Genomic DNA, 21,998 nt, shown 5'->3' on the forward strand with positions numbered 1-21,998 from the left:
GATGACCCCAACATTCCCTGAGAAAGTCACTCCTTACTGTTGGGAAGAGTTTGCCTTTCCTCCTTAGCTGCAAGGAGCCATGAGCAGGCCTGCTTGAACCACTGTAGTATCCAGCAGCTGCCACACACAGGAACTTCAGAATCACCCGTGATTCCGTCTCCGTTTGTGGGTCTTGTTCTGCAAGTAACGGCAATCAGAGAAGGGATCCCTTTTGCGTCACCAAAATGGCCATATAATTGGATTTCCTAGTGGGGCTGGGCGGTGCTGCTGCGAAAGAGGCCCTGGAGCGCACCCCCTCCACAGGGCCCCCGCCGCACAGCACTGTGGGAAGGCAGAGTGGGGGGACCTGCCTAGAGAGGGGCTCCCACCCCCTGAGGAGGAGTGGGGGAGGGAGAGCCATAGTTCCAGGAGGGCCTGCCTCTCACCCCCGGCCGGGCTGCTCATCAGCCCTCAGCCAGGGCCTCCGTGACCACCCCAGCCTTTCACTCTCCTGTTCCCCCAGTTTTCAGAAGTGCTGCTAAAAACCCACACTTCCCTCAGTGCGCCCCATCACCACCTTCATTACCAACCCAAACAAGCCGAGCTCTCCGTTTGCTGCGGCTGGCAGATAATATATAAGCCATTTTAAACCTCATGCCTATGAATCGAGCAACCAGTATAATAAAACACCAGGTTATTTTGTGTTTTATTAACTGCCTCTTCCCTTCGGTTTGCATAATAGTGAGTTAGATTTACATGCCATTAAGACGGCTGTGCATTATTTTTAATCGAAGGTACGACAGGCTTCTCTCCTGCAGCCCAGTGTGTGATGAAGTAACCTCATACTGATGGGGGTTTCGTTCACACTCACTGGGTCGGGCCAATGTCTTTTTTTCCAGATGGATACTCCATTGTAAAATGATTTCCCGCCGTAAGCTCTCCTCTCTGTCCCTCTCTTCCGTGTCATCTTCCTACAAACTGGATAAACTGCCTATTAAATTTAATTACAGCCCGAATGGCCGCACATCTTGATCTTCTGTTCCCCCGAGTGTGCTGTGTTCCACCAGGGTCCTTGAGGAAGGAATAAAATCCATCTGGAGGATGCATGCCCACCTTCCTCAGGGGGTGCTGCGGAAAGCGCCGGTGGCACCCACCCTTTGAAGGCCTTCTGTGGCATCCCTCATGCAAACTCCTTTCCGGCTTTCCTCCCCAGTATTCAGGATGAAAGCTAGTTTTATGGACTCTCCGGGCTGGTTTTCACTGAGGTAAGGAACTAAAGATATGCGTCTGGGGTGCACCGTTCCCTTCATGGAACTGTTGACATTTGTCAGAGGCCTAAACACCAGGCCCTGGGAGCCTCGCCTTTGCCTGGGTGGTTCCGCTCTGCCTGCCTCCAGAGGCAGCCAGAGTCCTCCTGAGCAGCCCTAGACCATAGCGGGGAGAGCCTCATCCTCAGAATGGTCGTGTCCTGAGACATCCAGAAGCAAGGACTTGGGGGAACGTCCTTCCTCGTTGACTCATTGAACAAACACTTGTTGAGACCCTGCCTGCCACGGACCAGGCACTGTTCAGACACTGAGGGGACAGCAGGAGGAAAATGAGACAAGAAGCCCCGTGTAAATAAGGGAATGATAGTGTGATAGGGAATAAGTACTGTAAAAAGTGGCCCATAAAAAAAAAAAAAAAAAAAAAGAGTAGGTGACATTTGACCAAAGATGTGAAGGAATGAGGGAGAGCATCGTGTGGGTAGCTGGGGGAGCAGGAATCCAGGTGGACGGAATAGCCAGTGCAAAGACCCGGAGGCAGGTACACGCCCACTTGTTCACGGATGGCGAGAGACCAGTGAGGCTGGTCCAAGTGGGAAGACAGGGAGTCAGAGAGCAGGCGCCGGATCTGGGAGGGCCTCGCAGGCCAGTGGAAGGACTGTGGCCTTTGGTCTGAGATGAGAAATCATTGGCGATTTTGAGCAGTACAGTGATTTGCTTTGACTTTTGTCTTAAAGGGTTCCCTTTATTCCTTTGATAAGAATAGACCATAAGGCACTGGGAGTGGAATGAGGGAAAGCAGCGAGGAGGCTATTGCAGTAATCTAGGCAGGAGGTGATGGTGGCTCAGACCAGGATGCTGGTGCTGGGGGCGGACCTCTTCTCTAACTCTTAATAGTTCTTTGGAGGAAGGATGTGACATTGTCAGGCCTAAACTCTCTCAGCTATACCTGTTCATCAGTCCAAATTCTTCCTGCTACAGGTGAGAGGAACCCAAACTCAAACGAACCTAGACTTTTTTTCCAAAAAGTCATGGTGTGGATCAGGCATGGCTGGATCCAGCATTTCCATATCTTCAGGACAGAGCCACTCTTCCTCTTTCTTTTCCTCCCTCACCTCAGCTTTCCTCTGAGTTGGCTTCATTTTTAAGAAGGCCTTCTCCACCAAATAGCCCCTGAAAACTCCTGGCAACCCACACTGACAGCCTTGTTCCCCAGTTGTTCCAGCCAAAGACTCAGAAGGGAGCCTCATGGGCCTGCTGGCAGTTGCCTGCTCTTTTCTGAACCAATCTCTGTGGCCGAGAGGAGGGCCTGTTGTGATTATGAGGACCAGAGCCAAGCACCCTCCTTGTGCTTAAGGGAGTTGGCAGCCCTGCCCAAACCCCACGGGCTCAGAGGGAGGGAGGAGCCGTCCGCCAAAGGACTGCAGAGGCAGGAGAGAAGGACGGCACGATGGCAAGAATGCAGGACAGTCATTCAACGGCTCGCACACCAGAGATTCTGCTCTGGGGATCCGAGAAAGAGAAAAAGAAAACAAAAAGCCGCACAAAACCACTTTCCAAGGTAGTGTAGTCCTTACCGAAAGCTGAGACCTTCCGTAATTTCCAGCAAGTTCTTAGTGGTGTCCTGTCTGCTGTGTACACTGAGCATCCTCCTTACTGATTACATGGGGAAGGCTAGGTTGAGGCTGGTAATGGGCCATGGAGTGGGGACCAGAATGGGGACTTTGCTGGCCCTGCTCCCTCTGCTCGGGAGGACAGAGGAGGAGATGGTCACTGCTGTTGTCTGAACCATTTGGCGGTGCCGTGGGCAGGTAGGGGTGCTGAGGAAAGGGATCCAATGCTGACCAAACCCCCAGAACACACCCAGCACCATTAGTACACTGGGAACCCACTTCCTCTCCCCTTCAGCCTTTGAGGGCACGTGGCACATATTCCTCTTTACAAATGGGGAGACTGAGGCACTGCTTATGGGAGGGCACACCTGTCAGCTGGGGATCTGGTAGACCTGGGACCCACTTCTGGCCCCTCGATGGCAGGTTAGCTTACCTCTCTGAGATGGCTTTTCTCCATCTTAGGATGAAGCTGAGAAAAACTAGCCCCTTCTTTGCTGGGTGAGGTCCAGAGCGGGGGCCTGGACGGGGTCGTCCATGGCGAGTCCCAGAGAGCAGCAGGTGCTCTCCCCGCCAGGCTGTCAGCTCGCCAGGGCTGGAAGCATGTGTGATTGCTCAGCTGTGATACCCCAGCCTCTAGCTGCGTGCGGGTGGGGCAGGAGACCTTCGTGAAACAGAGGGAAGGAGGGGAAAGGCTGGCGAGTCAGTGACTGTAGGAGTGTGCAAATGGATGGAGGCTCCAGCCAGTCGAGGGCTGTAGTTGGACTGAAGTCTGTTCCCCTGATTTATTCTGTGGTTCCCAGAAGCCAGGGGACTGCAGGAACCTGGCCCTCGGGGTCCAGGATTAAAGCTGCTGAGGAGTGAGAAGGCCGGGGCTCCCCGGAGGAGCAGCTGTGTTATCCCAGCAGCCACCCCTGGCTGGCAGCCCCCTCTGCAAGTCGCTTGTCATCACGCTGCACGTGTCATGGGGCCGCCTGGCGCTGGGACCAGGGGCAACCAGGAAACACGCATGTGACCATCACAGGTCTGAGGTCACTAAGGGACGCCGTACTCTGTTGGTGTCATTGTAACCTTTTGTTCTCATTCACACTGTCCCTGTCTCACCTTTCATCTTTATTATGAACGACTGTAAACTTACTGTGGAAGCAGAGGATAGAGTAGTGACCACCGGGATCGCTCCCCAGCCGGCCCCGTTTCATCCTCCAGCCGCCATCGACACTCTCCTCATCATATAGTCTTTGGAAGTAAATTTACAAACATGTTATTGGGCCTGTAAGTATGTTGATGTTCTCAGTGATGCGACCTTCTGCCAACACTGAAAACAGCAATGTTTTCTTTACAGGAAATTCGCATCTCAAACACCGTAATATCTCACAATCCCACTTCTCTTACGTGTGTCAGGTCCTTTAGTTTATTTGAAACAGAATTCAGATAAGGTGTACACCTTGTAATTAAGTCTCCTTTTTCTTTTTCTTTTTTTTTTTTGGTCCCCTCCTGTGCCTCTGTCCCACTGATCTGCTCTCTCTTCCTGTAGTTTTGCTATTTTCAGAATGTCCTGTTCATGGAGTCCTTCTGTGTGCAGGCTTTCGTGTTTGCCACCTTCCACTTGGTGTGATGCTTCTGAGGCTCCTCGGTGTTGTGGCCTGGGTCATGTTTTCTTTGCTGTTGCCCTTAACCAGCATTCTGTTGGGTGGGGTGCCGTGGATTTCTCTATTTACGGGTTAATAGGCATCTAGGTTGAGTCACTTTTAGTCTACAGGTTTCTCTTTCCAGTTCTTACAATGCGTTTGTGGAAGAGACCAATTAATTGGTGTGATGAAGGCTCTAGCATTCTGGATGGGGACAGTTGCATCCCCTGTGGTGTAACTTACCATGTTCCCATGTCTCCCGGATTTCTGTAGTTCGATCTAAAGGCCCACTCTCATCCTGCTTTGACTATTTCAAAGGTGGGTGTGTGTGATTCCATGACATTGCCTCTTTTTAAGATTGTAGCGATCACTGATCGTCAGTGCCTAGAGCCGTTAATTCATCAGGGTTCTAAAATGGCGGCCGTTAATTCATCAGGGTTCTAAAATGGTGGCTCCTTATTCTATCATTCCTTCATGTACTAGTTGGAATAATCACATTAAGAGAAACCCCCTTTATCTCCTATTGACAACCTGGTGGTTCAGAGCTATGATATGGAGCATCTTCAAAACAATCCAGGCTCAACACCCCGCGACCCTAGCAAGAAGCTCCCTGGTCAAGACCGAAGTATTAGTGCATTCATAGAAAATGTGCCGAGTTCCTTGTCTCCCAAGCTTTCCAGAAACTCCCCCTTACAGTGTTTTCTCTCCCTCTTAGAATTCCAGTGCTGACCATCGAGTCCGACTGGACCTGGGCCTCTGGGACAAGTTCAGTGAACTGGCCACCAAGTGCATTATTAAGATTGTGGAGTTTGCTAAACGACTGCCAGGCTTCACCGGCTTGACCATTGCAGACCAGATCACCCTGCTGAAGGCTGCCTGCCTGGACATTCTGGTATGTGCCCTTCTGAGCTCTTGGTCAGGGGTGGGGCGGGGGGAGTGGACCGGGGTACTTGGAAGACCTCCAGAGGCTTCGGTCTCCCAGCCTCCTCCAGCCACTTGCATCATTTGCCAAGCCCGTCCTCCCTGCCTCAATTTCCATTCCGCTGCCGGAGGCTCAGGGATGCCCAGGACTTGGGCTGAACCTCATCCCTTCTCGACTTGGTGTGGGAACCCCCACTGCATGGCCTTGGAGCAGGACCCGGCCTGTCTCAGTCACAGCCTTGCTGGCCTCCCCCAGAAGCCCTTCCGCAGGCCAGTCCTGCAGATCTCTGAAAGGCCATCAGGCTTCTCTGAGCTAAACCCACAGGAGTTGGCTCACGTTGCCCTGGTTCTGCCCTCTGATCTTCTACCACCTCTGTCAGCGGCCTCGGGAAAATAATTTCCTTTCCTGGACTCAGTGTCCCTATCTGTGCAAAGGGAATGGATTCCTGGTGCCTCTCTCCCCTCTTCTGTTCTCACACTGGGGCTACTAGGGACCCTGTCACACCTTGTCCTCGGTGGGTCTACTGGCCAGATGCCATCCCTCCCTCCCTCTACCTGGTTGGGGCTTCAGGGATGGTGTGATTAATTCTGGCTGGGCTGGTTTCCGTGATGGGGGGGCAGCTCCCATTAGAGGTGACAGGGATGTACCCTGCCTTGGGGTGGGGGCTGGTCTGTACAGATGGGCCTCTGGAGGAAGTGGGAGGGGAAGCTGGCCCCCGGCGACGCATCAGAAAATAGAGAAAGTAAAATTAGCTTTTGCGGTGCTTTAAAAGCGTAGATTTTTCTCTTTATTACATCTTTCATAGCTTTGGGTATAAACAGTTCTGCAAAGCAAATGGAGTTACTCACTGTAATTAAACACACAGTCCTGCTCAGGAGGAGAGAGGACCCCGTATGAGGCAGTTGTGTAGGGAGCTTGAATGTTTATGTGTCTTTCTGCTCACTGGTTGGATCTTAGGAGTGGTAATGGTTGCTCAGTAACTTACATTTGCTAGGGATCCTGAGAATACATATATGAAATATACATGTAAATATACATATATAAAATATATTTTTTCATCTCCGTAACCTACATGTGCCAGGGATCCTGAGAATATATATATATATGAAAATATATATATATATATATATATATATATATAAAATATATTTTTTCATCTCATAAAATCAGAGGATCTGGGATGAACTCAGGGACATTTAGAAAAAAATGAAACCTCAAAGCAGCATTCACCGGTCACCTGCCCACACCCCATGGCATCTGCAAACCTCAGCTCACTTGAGCCTCCCACAGCTCAGTGAGCCGGCTGGGGGATGGAGATTCAGCCCATTTTACAGATGAGGAGCTAGAGACTGGGTGAGTTACCCAGGTCAGGTGAATGCTGGAACCAAATTCCAAGACCCACATATTTCTATCCCAAAAGTCATGAAAGGATTAGAGGCATAAACAGGGGATGGTGGTAGGTGGACCGTGGGCATAGGACCAACCAGGCCACCAGAGATTAATAGAGGCCCCCTGAGCAAATCTGTGACAATGTTAATAATGAGCTACTGGAATAATTCACAGGAAAGCCTGTGCTTTCTTACCCTTTCCTACGAGTCCTTCAAGTGTAGCACTCAGGTTGAGTTTCACCTAAGCCTCCAGACCCCCCCAGGATATGAGTAGAGACTGGAGTTACCAGCACGTGGTGAGAGGTGCCCCAGAGGTCCAGAGTGGCTGAGGGGACCATGAGGTGGCACCACCAGGTCAGGCTCTGCACCAGGCCACATGGTGGAATTCTGATTCCCTGTATGACGTGGCCACCCGGCAGGGCCTGGAGCCTTCCTGAAGTTTGGGCTCTGACTTAGGTTCTTTGCTTGTTTCTTAGTCCTCCTCTTGTCTGGCTGCCAAGTGGTGACCGTGTGGGGTTCCTTCAACTCCAGTCCTTTGGGAAAGGTGAAACGAGAAGGAGCTTTTGCGACCCTCCAAGGAAGCATCTTGTTTTCTCAACACCCCATACTTTCATGGTCAGGGGTGCTTAGACCCACCCCCTTTAAATCCCCCCACAACCTCCAGCTGTCTTTCCACATCCCACGTTTACAGTGAAACCCAAGCACTCCTCTGGATTGTCCATGGATCAATCAAGAAGCAGTGCTTGGCCTCTTGGTGGAATTGGGTAGAACAAGACCAATATCTGTGACCTTGGTTGAGTTAACCTTTCCCAGTCTGAGTTTACCTATCTGTACAACTGGAATAGAAATCAATGAGGCATTGACTAAAGTAATTCTTTAAACAGGCTTAAATATAGTCATGGGTATAAGCACAAACAGGGACAAAGCTGTTAAAAGCACATGGGGACAATTCCGGACCCTGAGACAGGAGTCAGAAAACTCTTTCAACCACTGTGTCCTGGCTTCATTGGTCCATGGGGCTGGGGCTGGGATGCAGTAGGCGCAAGAGGGAAAAGCCCTACTCGGGGAAGAGCAGAGACGTCCAGTCTTATGAGATGAAGCAGAAGGAGTACTTATTTGGCCCCAGATAAGAGCTCATTTCCAAGAATTCGTGGCAAAGGCAATTAATCACAAGAGCCTGAAAAATGCACAGCTTCAAAGAGCATCCTTCGGATGAGAATATCAACTGGCTGACCCATTTAGAAGAATCTTCTTATCGAAGCCATTGATGTAGGGATAGAGCGAGACAGACACACTAGAAGGAAAGGTGGACAGACACAGGCTGAAGTTGCTGTCAGCCCCTAGAAGGGAAACACAGAGTTGTCCCAGGGGTCGGCAGCTCTGGCCTAGCACCACGCATTGTGTGTGCTCTGAGACAGGCCTTTGCTCCCGAGTGCGCGGTGCCTGCTGGGGCTGTCCAGAAGGGGAAAGCATGCCCCTTAGCCTGTGCTCTCTCCACACCACCCTCCAGAAGGGTTTCCGGTCCTGGCGTCTGCCTGGGTGGGGACCCTTTGGTGTGGAGTCCACAGCCAGGCTTCCGTCAGAGCTAGGATTCATGATTTCCCACAGGGGTCAAGTAGCTGCAAAGTCTCTCTTAAGATGGGTCAAATCTTCGAAACCATTTTCCATCCCTCATCCCAGAGCTGTGGCACCCCAGGTTTGTAGTCAGGATAAGGAAGGGACCCCCCAAGAGCGGTCCCCTCACCTGTGCTCACGTTCTCCTTCTTGCGGGCTCTCCTTTATCTTCCCTATCCTGTTTCTTCTCCTCTTGCCCCTCAGCTGCCTCTTCTATGCAGGTAATTGAATCAAGTCTCTCTCAACTTAAAAATCATCAAAAATAATGCTTGCGGCTGTCTGACCTTCTGTTTGCTCTTCCCTGCTGACCTCCTCCCCTCTCTGCTCTGCCTTTTACAAATACTCACTGAGGACCCGTTGTGTGCAAGGCACTGTTCTAGGCTCTGATGACACAGCAGTGAACAAGACAGAAATGCCTACCCTCGTGGAGCTGCCCTTCGACAGGGGACGGATGGAGAATAAGCAGATGAATAGGCAGGGTCTGACGGGCCGCAAAGAAAAATAGAGGCAGGATCAAGACCAGGAGCGTGACTGAGGTGGTCATGAGCTGTGTGTTTCATGAGGTTCTGTTGTGTGTGTAGAGAAGCAGGTGACCTTTGAAGAGACCTGAATGAAAGAACAGAAAGAGCTGGAACAGTAAGAGACAGTACTCAGGGAGGTGTACGAGGGAGAGCGACCTGAAGAGTGTAGCTCAAAGGCCCTTAGGCAGGGAGGCTCTGGCAGACTGAGGAACAGTGAGGAGGTGACTATTTGGGAATGAATGAATGGCAAATGAGTGAGAGATCAAAATTGGAATTCCAGAACATGGGCTGCCTTCGGAGTGTTGCATCTGGGCGGGTTCCAGCGTGAGGTAGTGTGAGGGCTTCCATGAGGGTCCCTCGGGGCCTTCCTGGGTTCCCACTGCCCCCGCTGCCCTGAGGAAACATTCCCACACCAGGGGCAGCGCACTTAGCTCTGGTGACGCAGAAGGGTCTGCCCCGTGTGACTTCAGGACATGATTTGTGGCTCCTGGGGTTCTGGGGACCGTGCGGCTCTAGAGCCGTGGGGGGCCATTCCCACATGAACCCGTCCTCCCCCTTCCGGAGGCTCAGCAGAGACCAGACCCAGCCCGAAGAGGAGCCGGCTCTGCCCCGGAGCCCACAGCCTGAGCTGGGCTGCAGCATCGCCCTCGGCCTCCGTGCGGGCGTGAGGAGGTCCCGTGTCTCTCTGAAACCCAGCCTTCTCACCCCTGGGATCAGAGCTGTCGCCCTGGTTGTCACCGGACATCACTGTGAGGCAGTCAGTGTGGGGTGAGAGGGCGGGAGCCAGACTCCCTCAGTTCAGATCCCAGCTCTGCCGTGTGGAAGCTGCATGAACTGGGGATTGTCAGACCAGATCAGGATCTCCCCATGACTCACCAGATACAGTTCATGGCCCGAGATGCATGAGCCATTTGAGCTTTCCTCATTTGCCTAGGGACTCAGAAATCCCCAGTTGGCCCCTCAGGGGGTTACAAGGTGGGAGAGATTTCTGATGAGGGAATCTGCTTCATTAATAATTGAACAGCTGTTCACTAGCCACCTGCTGTGCGGGCTCCACAGCCCAGATGCCCGAGACAGAGCAGCGAGCAGGGCAGGTGAAGAGCAGGCCCATCTTCCAGGCGCGGCGGTGGTCAGCCGGCCCAGAGAGGGACGGCACACCAGGGAGAAGACAGCAGGCCGGGCCGGGGAGCCGGGGGGATGGGGGGTGGGGGCTGGAATACTATCCAGCAGTGAAAAAGAAACAGCTTCACCTATTCCCACAGGGAATCTCAGCTGTGACTCGGAGTTCATAAAGGCCGGACACAAGAGGGAATGTGCAGAGTGAATCCCTTTACCTCAAGTTCAAGGACAGGCAAAACTAGTCTGCAGGAATCAAGGTCAAAATAACGGTTAATTGGAAGGGAGAGGGACAAGCAGCAGGGGATGGATTGGATCTCGAGGGGCCACAGGAGCCCAGATGAGCTGGAACTCTTTGTGTCTCGATCTGGGTGGCAGTTCCACAGGCGTGTACCTGGGGGGGATGCAGTCACCTGTACACTTGAGCTGTGAGCACAGCTCAAGGCCAGTACATTGGGCTCATTATCCATTGCCGTATATCAAGTTGCCATGAAACTTAGCAGTGTTAAGTGATGAGCATTACTATCTCCTGGGGCCCTGTGGGTTAGGAACTGGCTGAGCTGGGTGCTTTTGGATCGGGTCACTCAGAAGCTTGCTGGCCAGACACTGGCAGGGGCTTCATCCTCCTAAGGCTTATCGGGACAGAACGGCTGCTTCCAGGGATTCCTAACAGGTGTCTGGCAAGCTAGTGCTGGTTGTTGGGAGGAAGGCCCAGTTTCTTGCCCCATGGACCTTTCCATGATGTGTCAGCCAGCTTCCCCCAAAATGAGATGTAAGAGAGTTGAAAGGAGTCGTCCACAGTGCCTCGTCTCCTATGACTTGTTCTCCAGAGTCACACCCGTTGCTTCCCCTGGATTCTATGTGAGAATCGAGTCACTGGGTCCTGCCCACACTCAAGGGGAGAGGAATAAAGCTTTGCTCCTTAAATAGAGTAGAAGCAAAGAATTTTTTAAAGCCACTGCACATGCTATACCTCAGTTTTAAAACAGTTTTATTTCCTATTTCAAACAAAAGTGGGTGATAGGATAGAAAGTAATGGTCTTAGGAAGCATGTGCTTTCTGAGGACGTGACATTTGAACTGAGCTCTGAGGAGGAAGAATCCTGAAGATCAAGGGAAAAGCATCAAAGGCAGAGGGAACAGCAAGTGCAGACGCTTTGCTGTGACATTGACTTGCTAGAGATTCAGAAAGGTTGAAATGGGCAAAAGTTAAGGAGCAAGGGGAAAGGAGCTGTAATGGGATAGGTAGAGGCCACGGAGGAAGAAGTCTAAATGTCACAGATCTAGAACAGCTCGAAGCCACTGGAGGGATTTTAAGCAAGGACGAGGTCCCCTCTGGTGGCGACTTTGAATAGCATGCTCTCGCTGGGAGAGCAGACGCGGAGGCCAGAATCCCCAGAGGAGAGGTGAGGGTGGCTTGGATTAGAGTGGTCACAGGGACAAGGAAAGAAGGCGACAGGTCTCTCTCTCTGTGCCTGCGATCCCACACGCTCAGATCCTCCCGGGGGGACCCCAAAGGCAGTGGAACAATATTCACCTGTCCTTGCTGAAGGCAGGAAGGCTGAGGGTCCTCCCTCCGAGGAGCGTCAGGATGGCTGGTCACAGAGCCCGGTGCCATCCAGCAGGGCCCTCCTTGCGTGAGTCAGCCTCGCCTGCTCTATTTTTGCCCAACTCATGGGGCCCGCGTGCTCCCCTGTCCAGATGCAATAACCTGTTTCAAACAAAGGGCGTTTTAATACTGGTGAAGCACTTGGCAGTTGCCACTGGGGTTTGACTTGAACCAACTGAAACTCCTTGGTTCCTCTCCAGAGGCAGGCCCGGCTGCGTGGTTGAGGAGGAAGCCTGCTGCCCACTGGGCCCAGCCTGGACAGGGGGAGAGTGCAGGCTCCCCTCGTAAAAGAAGACATTGACCAGTCTCTCATCTCAGGCCATGGGCCGTCCCCTCTGGACAGCCCGTTAATACTTGGTTTGGGTTTTGAACTTTCTAGGGAGAGAGGCCACAAAGCATAGTTGAAATGCTTCATTAGAATCCAGACATTTTCCCGCTTTTGAGGAGGGGCACCCTTCAGACTAGAATCGTTCAAAAGAGACATTTGTGTGCTCCAGTGCAGACTTGGATTTCTAAGTGAGCCGCTGACAGCTTGCAAATACCTAAACCCTGGTCTTCCGTTCCTTTCCAGCAAATCCTGGTTTCCTTCATTCTCACAGGGACAGATCTAGTGCACTCACTTCTTGGCAGCCTGCTACAGCTGCAAAGACTTATTTAGTACCTATTTGATTCCAAACTGGAAATGTGTCTGGAGATTTTGAGCCCATAAATACTGAGCTTCTGACTCTGCCCATCACGTGACCCGTCCCTACGCAGGCATCTCTCCTTATGCTCCTCCAGGTGGTGTGAAGGGGCCTGGGCTGGGGCTTTCAGGGGAACTAAGGCTTATAAGCCGGGGCCTCTCAGTTCCTTTGCTGCTCTGACATGGAGAATGGACTTCATAACCCCTCAGCTACCAAGATGACGTGAAACTGGTCATTCAGTTGGGGACTCAGAGGAAATGGGGGGACAGGCTCAGAGAGGTCTCTGGGCAAATACCTGAGAGGCAAAAACGGCCACCCATCCAGCGAAGAGGAATCTTTGTAACATTTTAGCAACAACTCACGTTCAGTTGCTTTCCCGTTCACTTGCCACTTGATCACATAATAGGAATGTTAAGTTTGAGGATGTGTCCTGATTTAGATCGTGCCCCCTCACCGGAAGTGAGCTTTGCCCAATTTTCCGTTTCCAAGGCCGCGCACTTCTGTGTACCAGGTAGGTCACCATGCATAACCGTCCAGGTTGTGCACTGCACTAAGGCAGCGAGCCAAGGAGACAAATGAGGCTAATATCCAAATTAATGCTGACTGGATGTCATTTCACCTTAGGCAGCGGGGGATGGAGAGTGGCAGGAAGAGGATGGAGGCCACTGGGGGGCAGAGGTGAAGAGCACAGCATAGGGGAGCACTTAAGTGCTAGGGACCGATCACCTGAAGCAGATCATGCCACTTAGCAGTTATGTGACCTAGGACAAGCTATTTGCCTTTGTTTCTCTATCTGTAAAATGGGATGATCAAAGTTACGAGTTGATAGGAGAATTAGGTAATATGTTAAAACACTTAGCACAGTCCCCAGCATGGAGGCACTGATAAATAAACCATTAGCTCTCATATGTTAGAGGACGGAGCGCTCATCGTTCCCCCCTTCTCCTCTCAGGAGATATTCTTCTAACCAAGAAGACATTGGGGTCAGGCTTTTTTTTTTCCCATCAGCAGATGTAGCAGATGTCCCATGGCCTCACTTTACAGGACATCTTTATACTCTCGTCCAAGTCCACACTGGAGTCCAGCATGTAGGAGGAGGGCTGCCTCCTAGCCCCATGGGTTGGAGGTTCGGAGAACACCAGAGCAAGGACCCAAGAACAGGCGACCTTTCCAGTGCGCCAGCCCTGCCCCCTGGCTCATGTGGTCACTTAGCCAGTCCTTTAGGATGGTCTTGGGCAGGGGCAGTGTCTTTGCCCCGAACACCCAGCACGAAAAGATTTGACCTGGTTCTTGCATTAGGAGTCCTGGTGGGAATATGGAGAGTGGGAAGGGGGCTCTTCTACAGGGACTTCCCTTGTAGCTCGGAGTCTTGTGGCTTCGTCAGAGGGCTACCCCCTCCACACAGGGCCCTGTCACGGGAAGATCGCAGACCCTTCTGATCACATCTGTCCTCCTCTTTGTTGACACTGAAGTGACCACACCCAGTCATACAGAGCACAAGCATCTGGAAAAAAACAGCGCTCTTAGCCTACCGGGTTATCCACTCCTGTCCAGACAGAATAAATTTCTCTGCTTCACACAGCTCTAAGGCTTTTTTAGAAGGAAAAGTCAAAGGTAGACACGTGGCCACCAGAAAGGCCCCTCACAGTGATCGGTACAGAAATATGCTTCTGGGCAGATGAGTGCTCTGTGTCCATGGAGCTCCTTGCCGGCGGTGCCAGCCGAGAGGGCAGTGGGCACGCCAGCTGCAGTGATGACATAGCTACACGAGGGGGTTTTGGAGTTGGCCATGCTGAGTGAGGCCTGAAGGCCCACAGCACCAAGCAGGCGACTTCCTGGTAGCGGGTGTGGCCAGGGTGACCAGCAGAGTTTTCTATGAGGGGCATGCCGGGTGGCACCGGAAGACTGGCATCACGGCCCGGGCTTCTCACCTACAGAAATCCCAACCAGATTTCTGGCGCGTGGTAGAAATGCCTCCTCTTCCCTGTGACTCTGCCCTTGATCTCCTTCCGGCTGTGTCCACGCTCTCCCCCTTGCAGTTCCCCTCCTGCTCCTCAGATTGGAGCTGCTGGGAGGGAGCTGTGTGAGCAGAGGCTTCGTGGAAGAGGGCCCAACCTGGGTTGGCATCAAACCCAGCCACATGGGAACCGCGTGACATGGGGCTTATGACTGAGCCACGCTGAGCTTCGGTCCCTCATCTATAAAATTGGAATAATATTCACTTGCTAAAGTGTTTGAAAGCTTGAACGTAGGGCCATGGTTAACACTTGACATATACTCAGCATTTCATAAATGGTAGATAGTGCCTTTTTTCTTTTCGTAGACTGTAAGCTCTTAAGAAAAAAATCTTTTTATTCCCCAGTATCTGGCACAGTGCCTAGGACATAAGTAGGTACTCAGTAAATGTTTATTTGAGTCAAATGAATTACTTTTAGCACAAATATTTCTTAAAATTTCTTGTGTCCTGTTTATTATTCCCTAAATAATGTTAGCCCATATTTTGGCTTCTATACTCTTTCAATGAAAGGGCTGCTAGAAGACATTCCACATCCAGAAGGCGGGCAGTGTGCCTCACGTGATGTGAGAGCTCCTTGGAAATCTCCATCTTCCTTCCCAGCTAGATTGATGCCATAGGGACAGGCTGGCTTTGATGACCCACCAAATATGGTTGTTTTTTTTTTCTTCTTCCTTCCAGATTCTTAGAATTTGCACCAGGTATACCCCAGAACAAGACACCATGACATTTTCAGATGGCCTTACCCTAAATCGAACTCAGATGCACAATGCTGGATTTGGTCCTCTGACTGACCTTGTGTTCACCTTTGCCAACCAGCTCCTGCCTTTGGAAATGGATGACACAGAAACAGGCCTTCTCAGTGCCATCTGCTTAATCTGTGGAGGTACCAACTACCTAGAAAACCCTCATGAGATTCCATGAAGAACAACTTGTAATTTATGGGAAATTCCTATCTCCATTTTGGAGTAATTTTGCATGGAGAAAGACATGTGAATAAATAGCCAGGCATGCATGCTAGGGGGTTGTTGCATTTTTCCATATTGCAAATTAAATGAAGATATTTGGGATCCTTTTGCTCTGAAATACCAAAATGATATTTCTCCAATTGCTACTGATTTTTTCTAAGGCAGGATCAGACTATTGTAAAATAAATTGCCTAAGAACATTTTAATGATAATGCAAGGGACTTCCTTGTGCCATTTGTGACTGCAGTGGCTTGGACTACAAGTCACTGGGTTGTCTCCCCCCCCACCCACCCCTAACTCTTAAAGGACTGGCATAAAATATGGCTTTCTTTGTGTTGACCCCTACTGGCTCACAGGACATTGAATCCTAAGTGGTTAAAAAGTAATGGCTTTAATTAGGGGCCTATTTACCTTGCTTTTAAAACCATCCAGCTGCTCAAGGTTTGGTTGAATTCAGTTCAGTAGTGACATCTCCTGGTCACAAGAAGTAATTTTCTCCCTGTAACAAAGCTACTAGTAATGAGAAAATGTGCTTTTTAACAGCAAGAGGGACATTTTCAAGTATCACTGCTTAAAACATTTGCACGAGTCTTCAAACTGGTATGTGACTGAATCATCAGATTAATTAAGTCATAACGTACTAGGGCCAAGGAAACAAGAAAGGGAAATGGGCAGCAGCCCTCTCTCCTGGCAAGTGCGGAACTCTTTCTGTCCTGATACTGTTTAAAACTTTCTTCCTGGTATCTAGACCGCCAGGACCTTGAGGAACCAACAAAAGTAGATAAGCTACAAGAACCACTGCTGGAAGCACTAAAAATTTATATCAGAAAGAGACGACCCAGCAAGCCTCACATGTTTCCAAAGATCTTAATGAAAATCACAGACCTCCGCAGCATCAGTGCTAAAGGTATGTCTTTAGAGTCTCCATTGTATTCATGAAGTGGTCCTGACCGGTTTTTTTTTTAAACTTGATGTTTTCATTCAGGATGTTTGACAATAGCTGCTTTTCTGTTTTTGTTCTGGAATTTATTTCTGATGGAAATCAAAAGGAATAGCATTCACCCTTAAAAACCTCTTATCTTACCCTACTCAATGATCTTAAGAGATTGAGTTTGTAATTCAGGTGACTGGATAGAAAAATTGGTGTTTTGTTTGTTAAGATTTATTTATTAGAGAATGGAGAGAGAGCAGGCGCACAGGCAGAAGAAGGGGCTGAGGGAGAAGAAGAGAGAGAATGCCAAGCAGACTCCCCGCTGAGCATAGAGTCCTACAAGGGGCTAGATTCAGGGACTCGGAGATCACGACATGATCCGAAACTGAGTTGGACACTTAACCAGCCGAGCCACCCACATGCCCCTAGAAAAACTATTTTCAAGAGAATGTATTGACAGCCTTTTCATTTTTCTAATTTAATGCATTTCATTCCTTTTCACACATGCTCTGGTTGACATAAACTTGACTGCAGTTTTTCCTGACCATCCAAACCTCAGGAAAATGAGTAATACTTAGGGCAACTGTTACTGGTGAAGTTTCTCTCTCAAAGCAATGTTGCCATCACTCTCTTGTGTATAGGCAGATTGACTTCTGTACGCTTCTCAGCAAAGGAATTCTTGCCTTCCTGAGAGGTATAGATAATTCTTGCTTAGTGATTTTCAGTTTGTGTGGCAACTTGAGCAATTACAGAAGTGCCTAGAGCCAGAGGACAGTTGAGTGCTAGAGTGGAGTTTTTCTTTTTTCAGAGAGAAAACTCAGCAGCTATCCCCGGTACCAAGTGTGCTTTGTCCCTGAAGACTTGGCTGAGCCAGGGAACAAATGCTCTATTTCAGAAAGTGCCTTAAAAACACGGTAAACTGGTTTGACAAGGAGTCTCAATTCCGGAGCTCCTCCTAAGAGGTTTTCTAAGTGAGCCATTCTGAGTTCATCCCTAGCATGGGATTAAGACTATTTGCAAATAGCAGATACCAGTGCTTGGCCATTATAATTGTGAGGTCTTTGACTTTAAAATCAATGAGGCTGTTTAACTTAATACTGTCATTCTCTATATCTAGCTAGATCAGTGCTAATAGAATTTACTGTGATTATGGAAATATTGTATAATCTGCAATGTCCAATACAAGTAGCCACTAGCCACACGTGGCTCTCAAGCACTTAAAAAGTGGCTAATGCATTTGAGGCACTGTTTTTCCTAATTGTTATTTTAACGAATTTAAATTTAAAATGCCACATGTGGCTGGTGCCTACTGTGCTGGACAGTGGAGTGCTACATCAACTTGATAATCACCACACATTTATTACTTAAGTTACTTCCTTCATTCATGGGTAACTGGTATCCTTGATAACTATCTTATTTTAAGATATGCTCTTTCTGGTCATTTATCAGGAGCTTCTCTTTGTAAGTTATGTTAAATAAATGTAACCTGCTAACCTTCCCTGAAACTGATTCAAGCATGGAATCATCAAGTTTAAGCAAGTCGCCACATCTGCGTTGTTTTCCCAGAGATGAAGTAAAAAATATTTAAATGTCATAAAATCAGAACTGCCTCTCCGAGACCTGGCCAGGGTTCTCGTTCTTGCCATGTCTGCTCAAACTGGCATGGTCTGACCCAGAAATGTGGTCTCAATATGTGCCACCAGTGTTTCCTTCAGTACATGAAGGATATAAGCTTCATTAAGTTGGATTAAGTGAACTTCCTTGAATGGGTCACCCAAGATACCTACCTTAACTGCAGATATCCAAGATACCTACCTTAACACCAACATATTGTACATAAAAATAGTCAAATTATGAGGGCTTTAAAGGGGAAAAAAAAATAAGGACAGCATCGGGGATGCATGGGTAGAACAGTTTTCACTGTTTCTAAAGTCAATTAAAGTTGATCCCGAGTTACTCAGCTTAACTCCCTATCTCTATCGGATTTTATTATTTCTCTTTAAAAGGTGCAGAACGTGTAATTACCTTGAAAATGGAAATTCCTGGATCAATGCCACCTCTCATTCAGGAAATGCTGGAGAATTCTGAAGGACATGAACCCTTGACCCCAAGTTCAAGTGGGAACCCAGTGGAGCACAGTCCCAGCACCTCACCCAGCTCAGTGGAAAACAGCGGTGTCAGTCAGTCACCACTGGTGCAATAAGACACTTTCCAGCTACTTCAAACATTCCCCTGTACCTTCAGTTCCAGGATTTAAAATGCAAGGAAAAAAAAACATTTTTACTGCTGCTTAGTTTTTGGACTGAAAATATATTAAAACTCAAGAAGGACCAAGAAGTTTTCATATGTATCAATATATACTCTTCACTGTCTAACTTACCTAAAAATACAAACTTTTTCAATTCTAAAAATCAGCCATTTCGTGCAACCAGAAACTAGTTAAAAGCTTCTATTTTCCTCTTTGAACACTCAAGATTGCATGGCAAAGACCCAGTCAAAATGATTTACCCCGGTTAAGTTTCTGAAGACTTTGTACATACAGAAGTATGGCTCTGTTCTTTCTATACTGTATGTTTGGTGCTTTCCTATTGCCTTGCATACTCAGAATAACCAAGACACCAAGGTTGTGAAACAGACTACTGTACGTGTCCAGCTAAGAAAGGCTCAAAAAAATAACTGTCTTGCTTTCACAGAGCAATCAGGACATCAAGGTAAGGAAAGGGGACTGTTGTACAGTATGACAAGATAAAGCTAGAGATAATTCTAATTTAGTTAGTACGGAAGCTTGTCCTTGCTCTTTTTGACGCTCTCAAACTGCGTCTTCTATTTCATGTTGCCCAGTAAAAAGATACAAATTCACTGCACTAGCAGAAGAGAATTCTGTATCAGTGTAACTGCCAGTTCAGTTAATCAGATGTCATTTGTTCGATTGTTAATGTCACTTTAACAGTGGTTTATTACTTAATGACATAACTACACAATTTAAAAAAAAAAAAAAAGATACATTTTTACAGTAATGGTAGCCTCCAAGGCAGAAACACTTTTCAGTGTTAGTAAGTTTTTTGTTTACCTATTCACAAGCCATTAGGGAAATTTCATGGGATAATTAGCAGACTGGTCTACCACCCATACCATGTAACTCCAGTGTCCTTTCTGATGCATGCCTGCTACGGAGGGTTTTTTCTAGCCTCCTTGATGCCCAGAGGCTAATATGAACTCCCAAAGGCATGGACAGAGAATCTGCATCCTTTGACCTTGTTCGATCACTATGAAGCAGAGTGAAAGCTGTGGTAGAGTGGTTAACAAATACAAGTGTCAGCTTCTTAGTTCTCATTTAAGCACTAGTGGAATTTTTTTTTTTTTTTTGATATATTAGCAAGTCTGTGATGTACTTTCACTGGCTCTGTTTGTACATTGAGATTGTTTAACAATGCTTTCTATGTTCATATACTGTTTACCTTTTTCCATGGAGTCTCCTGGCAAAGAATAAAATATATTTATTTTAAAAGTGTATGGGAGCTTTTACTACACTTTCATCTTTAGTAAAGACACAGAGTACACAGTTCCATTTTTAATGTTTAAATTTCATTTCAAAAAGCAGGTCTGTAGTCTGCAACCATGACAATTAAAATCTGTGCTAATGCACGGCAGTCTATAACAAGTCTACAAGCCAGTCAGACAGTACATGACATTTCAATGAGTAAAAAAGAGCATAAAACTGTATGTGTAAGAACAAAATGTTAAAAGGCCTACCACAATAATAAAAAACCATCAATTACATCATCACATTAAAATAAGCCAGATGTACAAAAGTCTGAGACAGAAAAGACAAAAGGACAAACACAATTTATCTGTTGAAAATGTTTCTGTGCTCTTTGGGCACTTAATTAAACATTGCAAAATCAACATCTTCTTCTTCATCAGACTCTGCAAAATATTTTACTTCTTTCCTAGCCCTACCGGTCCGTGGCAGAGAAGGCGGTTCAGAAGTGAAGTCTGATGGGAAGATGTCCACATCTGAATCCTGATCAAAAGATGTTTTCTTCAGTTTCTAGACAGGTTAAAAAAAAAAAAAAAAAGTTAAAATGAATTATTATTCCTTACACTCCACTTACATTTGAAAAATATTGCAAATAATGAGGTTACTAAAATCAGAGTTTAAACGCTGACTGAAGTATACAACCAGTTATCTAATCCTTTTTCCCCTTTATAAAAATAAATCTAATAATCAGCCACCTGGTAGTCTCCTACCTTTTCTGAACATCTATATTGCCAAGCATATGCAATGTCGAGATAATAAAAATTTTTTGTAAGTACCTATCAATTCATGAAAGGAAAACAAGACTTATGTGCAATACAGAGTACACCCTGTATAAAAATCAGGGAGGAGTCATCAAGATGGACAAGAGGCATGGATGATGACTGCGTGGAGAAAGTTCAAGGTGGAGAGCAACACAAAGCTAAAATCTCTCTGTATTTTTAAGTTCTGAGAGGAAAAGAGAGAGGTGGATATTTGAGGGGTTTTTGTTACCCTAAAATGATTGAAAATTAGCCATAGTCAAATGAATTCAAGTTAAAAAAAGAGAAAAATCAAAGTAGGCCAAGTAAATCCTAGTTAAAAAGAAATTGCATTTGGACTGAAAAATAGTATTTCAGACAGGTAGCATATAACTTCTACAGCTCACTGGATGAAACAGATTCTTAAATAAGTAGGCTAATTTATGCCATACTCTTATCCAAGGAATAGTCCAGATTATATAGATTTTATACTTGGATAATTCTTTAACCATATACAAAACCTCCTATGTATCAGACAGGCTAGGTTTAAAGCTATTAAAAGACATTCACAGTAATAAGCCAACAAAGCCAGTTATAGATCATCATAAAGCAATGCATTAAAAAGGTCCTCCTAATTACCTTGCTTGTTGTTTTGGATGTTTTCCTGCCAGGGTTATAATCACCTTCATTTTCAGAGCCAGATGCTTTCCTTTTCTTTGCCCCTCGGCCTTTACCTTAAAATAACATAAAGGTTTTTTTTTTCCCCCCTCTCAAGGTTAAGTGCAATATAACAAATACATGCCACAACATTACACTTCACTTCTTTGGCATGTCCCAATCAGTACTGCAATCCTGTTCTCTAAATGAGATAAAAATGTTTTGGCAGCATCATTTCAGTTCTGGGATGATATGACTAAAGAGTATTTCACAAATACATTTAAAAATAGTTGGAAGGTCCTGGTGACAAATTTAAATGACCAAGTCCCTGATACACAAGAGAAAACACTGGCATTTTAAACATGTAGTCCTTGCGCCTGAAAAAAAAAAAAGTCTTCAAAGAGTGCTTTCTAACTTGTGATTTAAAAAAAATAATAAATTTTAAAAAATTAGTTTCTAATTTGTCATAGACTAGTACCTTTAAAATTATAAACTGAATTACTAAAAAGTAATACAGTAGTACCAATTTTATATTTGAATGTGTACTCAAAATTTTACTTATCACACATTAGTAACAACTATTCTAAGATGCACAGTCTTAGAATAAACCCCCAGTATTAATCATGTATTTGACCAATAATTGGTCAAATCCATGTTCCTTCTCAGACTCCGAAGTACCACACACAGCTTATTACTGTTATTTTTATTTATTTATTTATTTATTTATTTTTGCCATCTACCTAACCCCTTATTCTCATTGGAAGAAGGGGGAAAGGTAACATGCAAATGGTAACAAAATAGTCTCCATCCTACAAT

General features: G+C 47.1%; 2 protein-coding genes across 5 annotated transcripts in view; one reads left to right on the plus strand and one right to left on the minus strand.

Annotated features, from left to right (window-relative positions):
- RARB (retinoic acid receptor beta) overlaps nucleotides 1–19,279 on the plus strand; it is a 195,122-nt gene extending 175,843 nt beyond the window's left edge. For all 3 annotated transcript variants that reach the window (XM_004754348.3, XM_004754347.3, XM_004754351.3), the window contains exons 5-8: nucleotides 5,198–5,374; nucleotides 15,030–15,234; nucleotides 16,065–16,223; nucleotides 18,254–19,279. In XM_004754348.3, coding sequence (XP_004754405.1) covers nucleotides 5,198–5,374; nucleotides 15,030–15,234; nucleotides 16,065–16,223; nucleotides 18,254–18,450 — 738 coding nt within the window. In that variant the 3' untranslated portion in view covers nucleotides 18,451–19,279. The remainder of the gene's footprint in view (nucleotides 1–5,197; nucleotides 5,375–15,029; nucleotides 15,235–16,064; nucleotides 16,224–18,253) is intronic.
- A 526-nt stretch (nucleotides 19,280–19,805) lies between these two features.
- TOP2B (DNA topoisomerase II beta) overlaps nucleotides 19,806–21,998 on the minus strand; it is a 57,808-nt gene continuing 55,615 nt past the window's right edge. For both annotated transcript variants that reach the window (XM_045088977.1, XM_045088976.1), the window contains exons 35-36: nucleotides 21,165–21,259; nucleotides 19,806–20,298 (exon numbers count right to left, since the gene is read on the minus strand). In XM_045088977.1, the coding sequence (XP_044944912.1) occupies nucleotides 20,131–20,298; nucleotides 21,165–21,259 (263 nt within the window). In that variant the 3' untranslated portion in view covers nucleotides 19,806–20,130. The remainder of the gene's footprint in view (nucleotides 20,299–21,164; nucleotides 21,260–21,998) is intronic.

Source organism: Mustela putorius, unplaced genomic scaffold, assembly GCF_011764305.1.
Source record: "Mustela putorius furo isolate JIRA1106 unplaced genomic scaffold, ASM1176430v1.1 tig00003834_pilon_pilon_pilon, whole genome shotgun sequence".
Taxonomy (NCBI): Eukaryota; Metazoa; Chordata; class Mammalia; order Carnivora; family Mustelidae; genus Mustela; species Mustela putorius.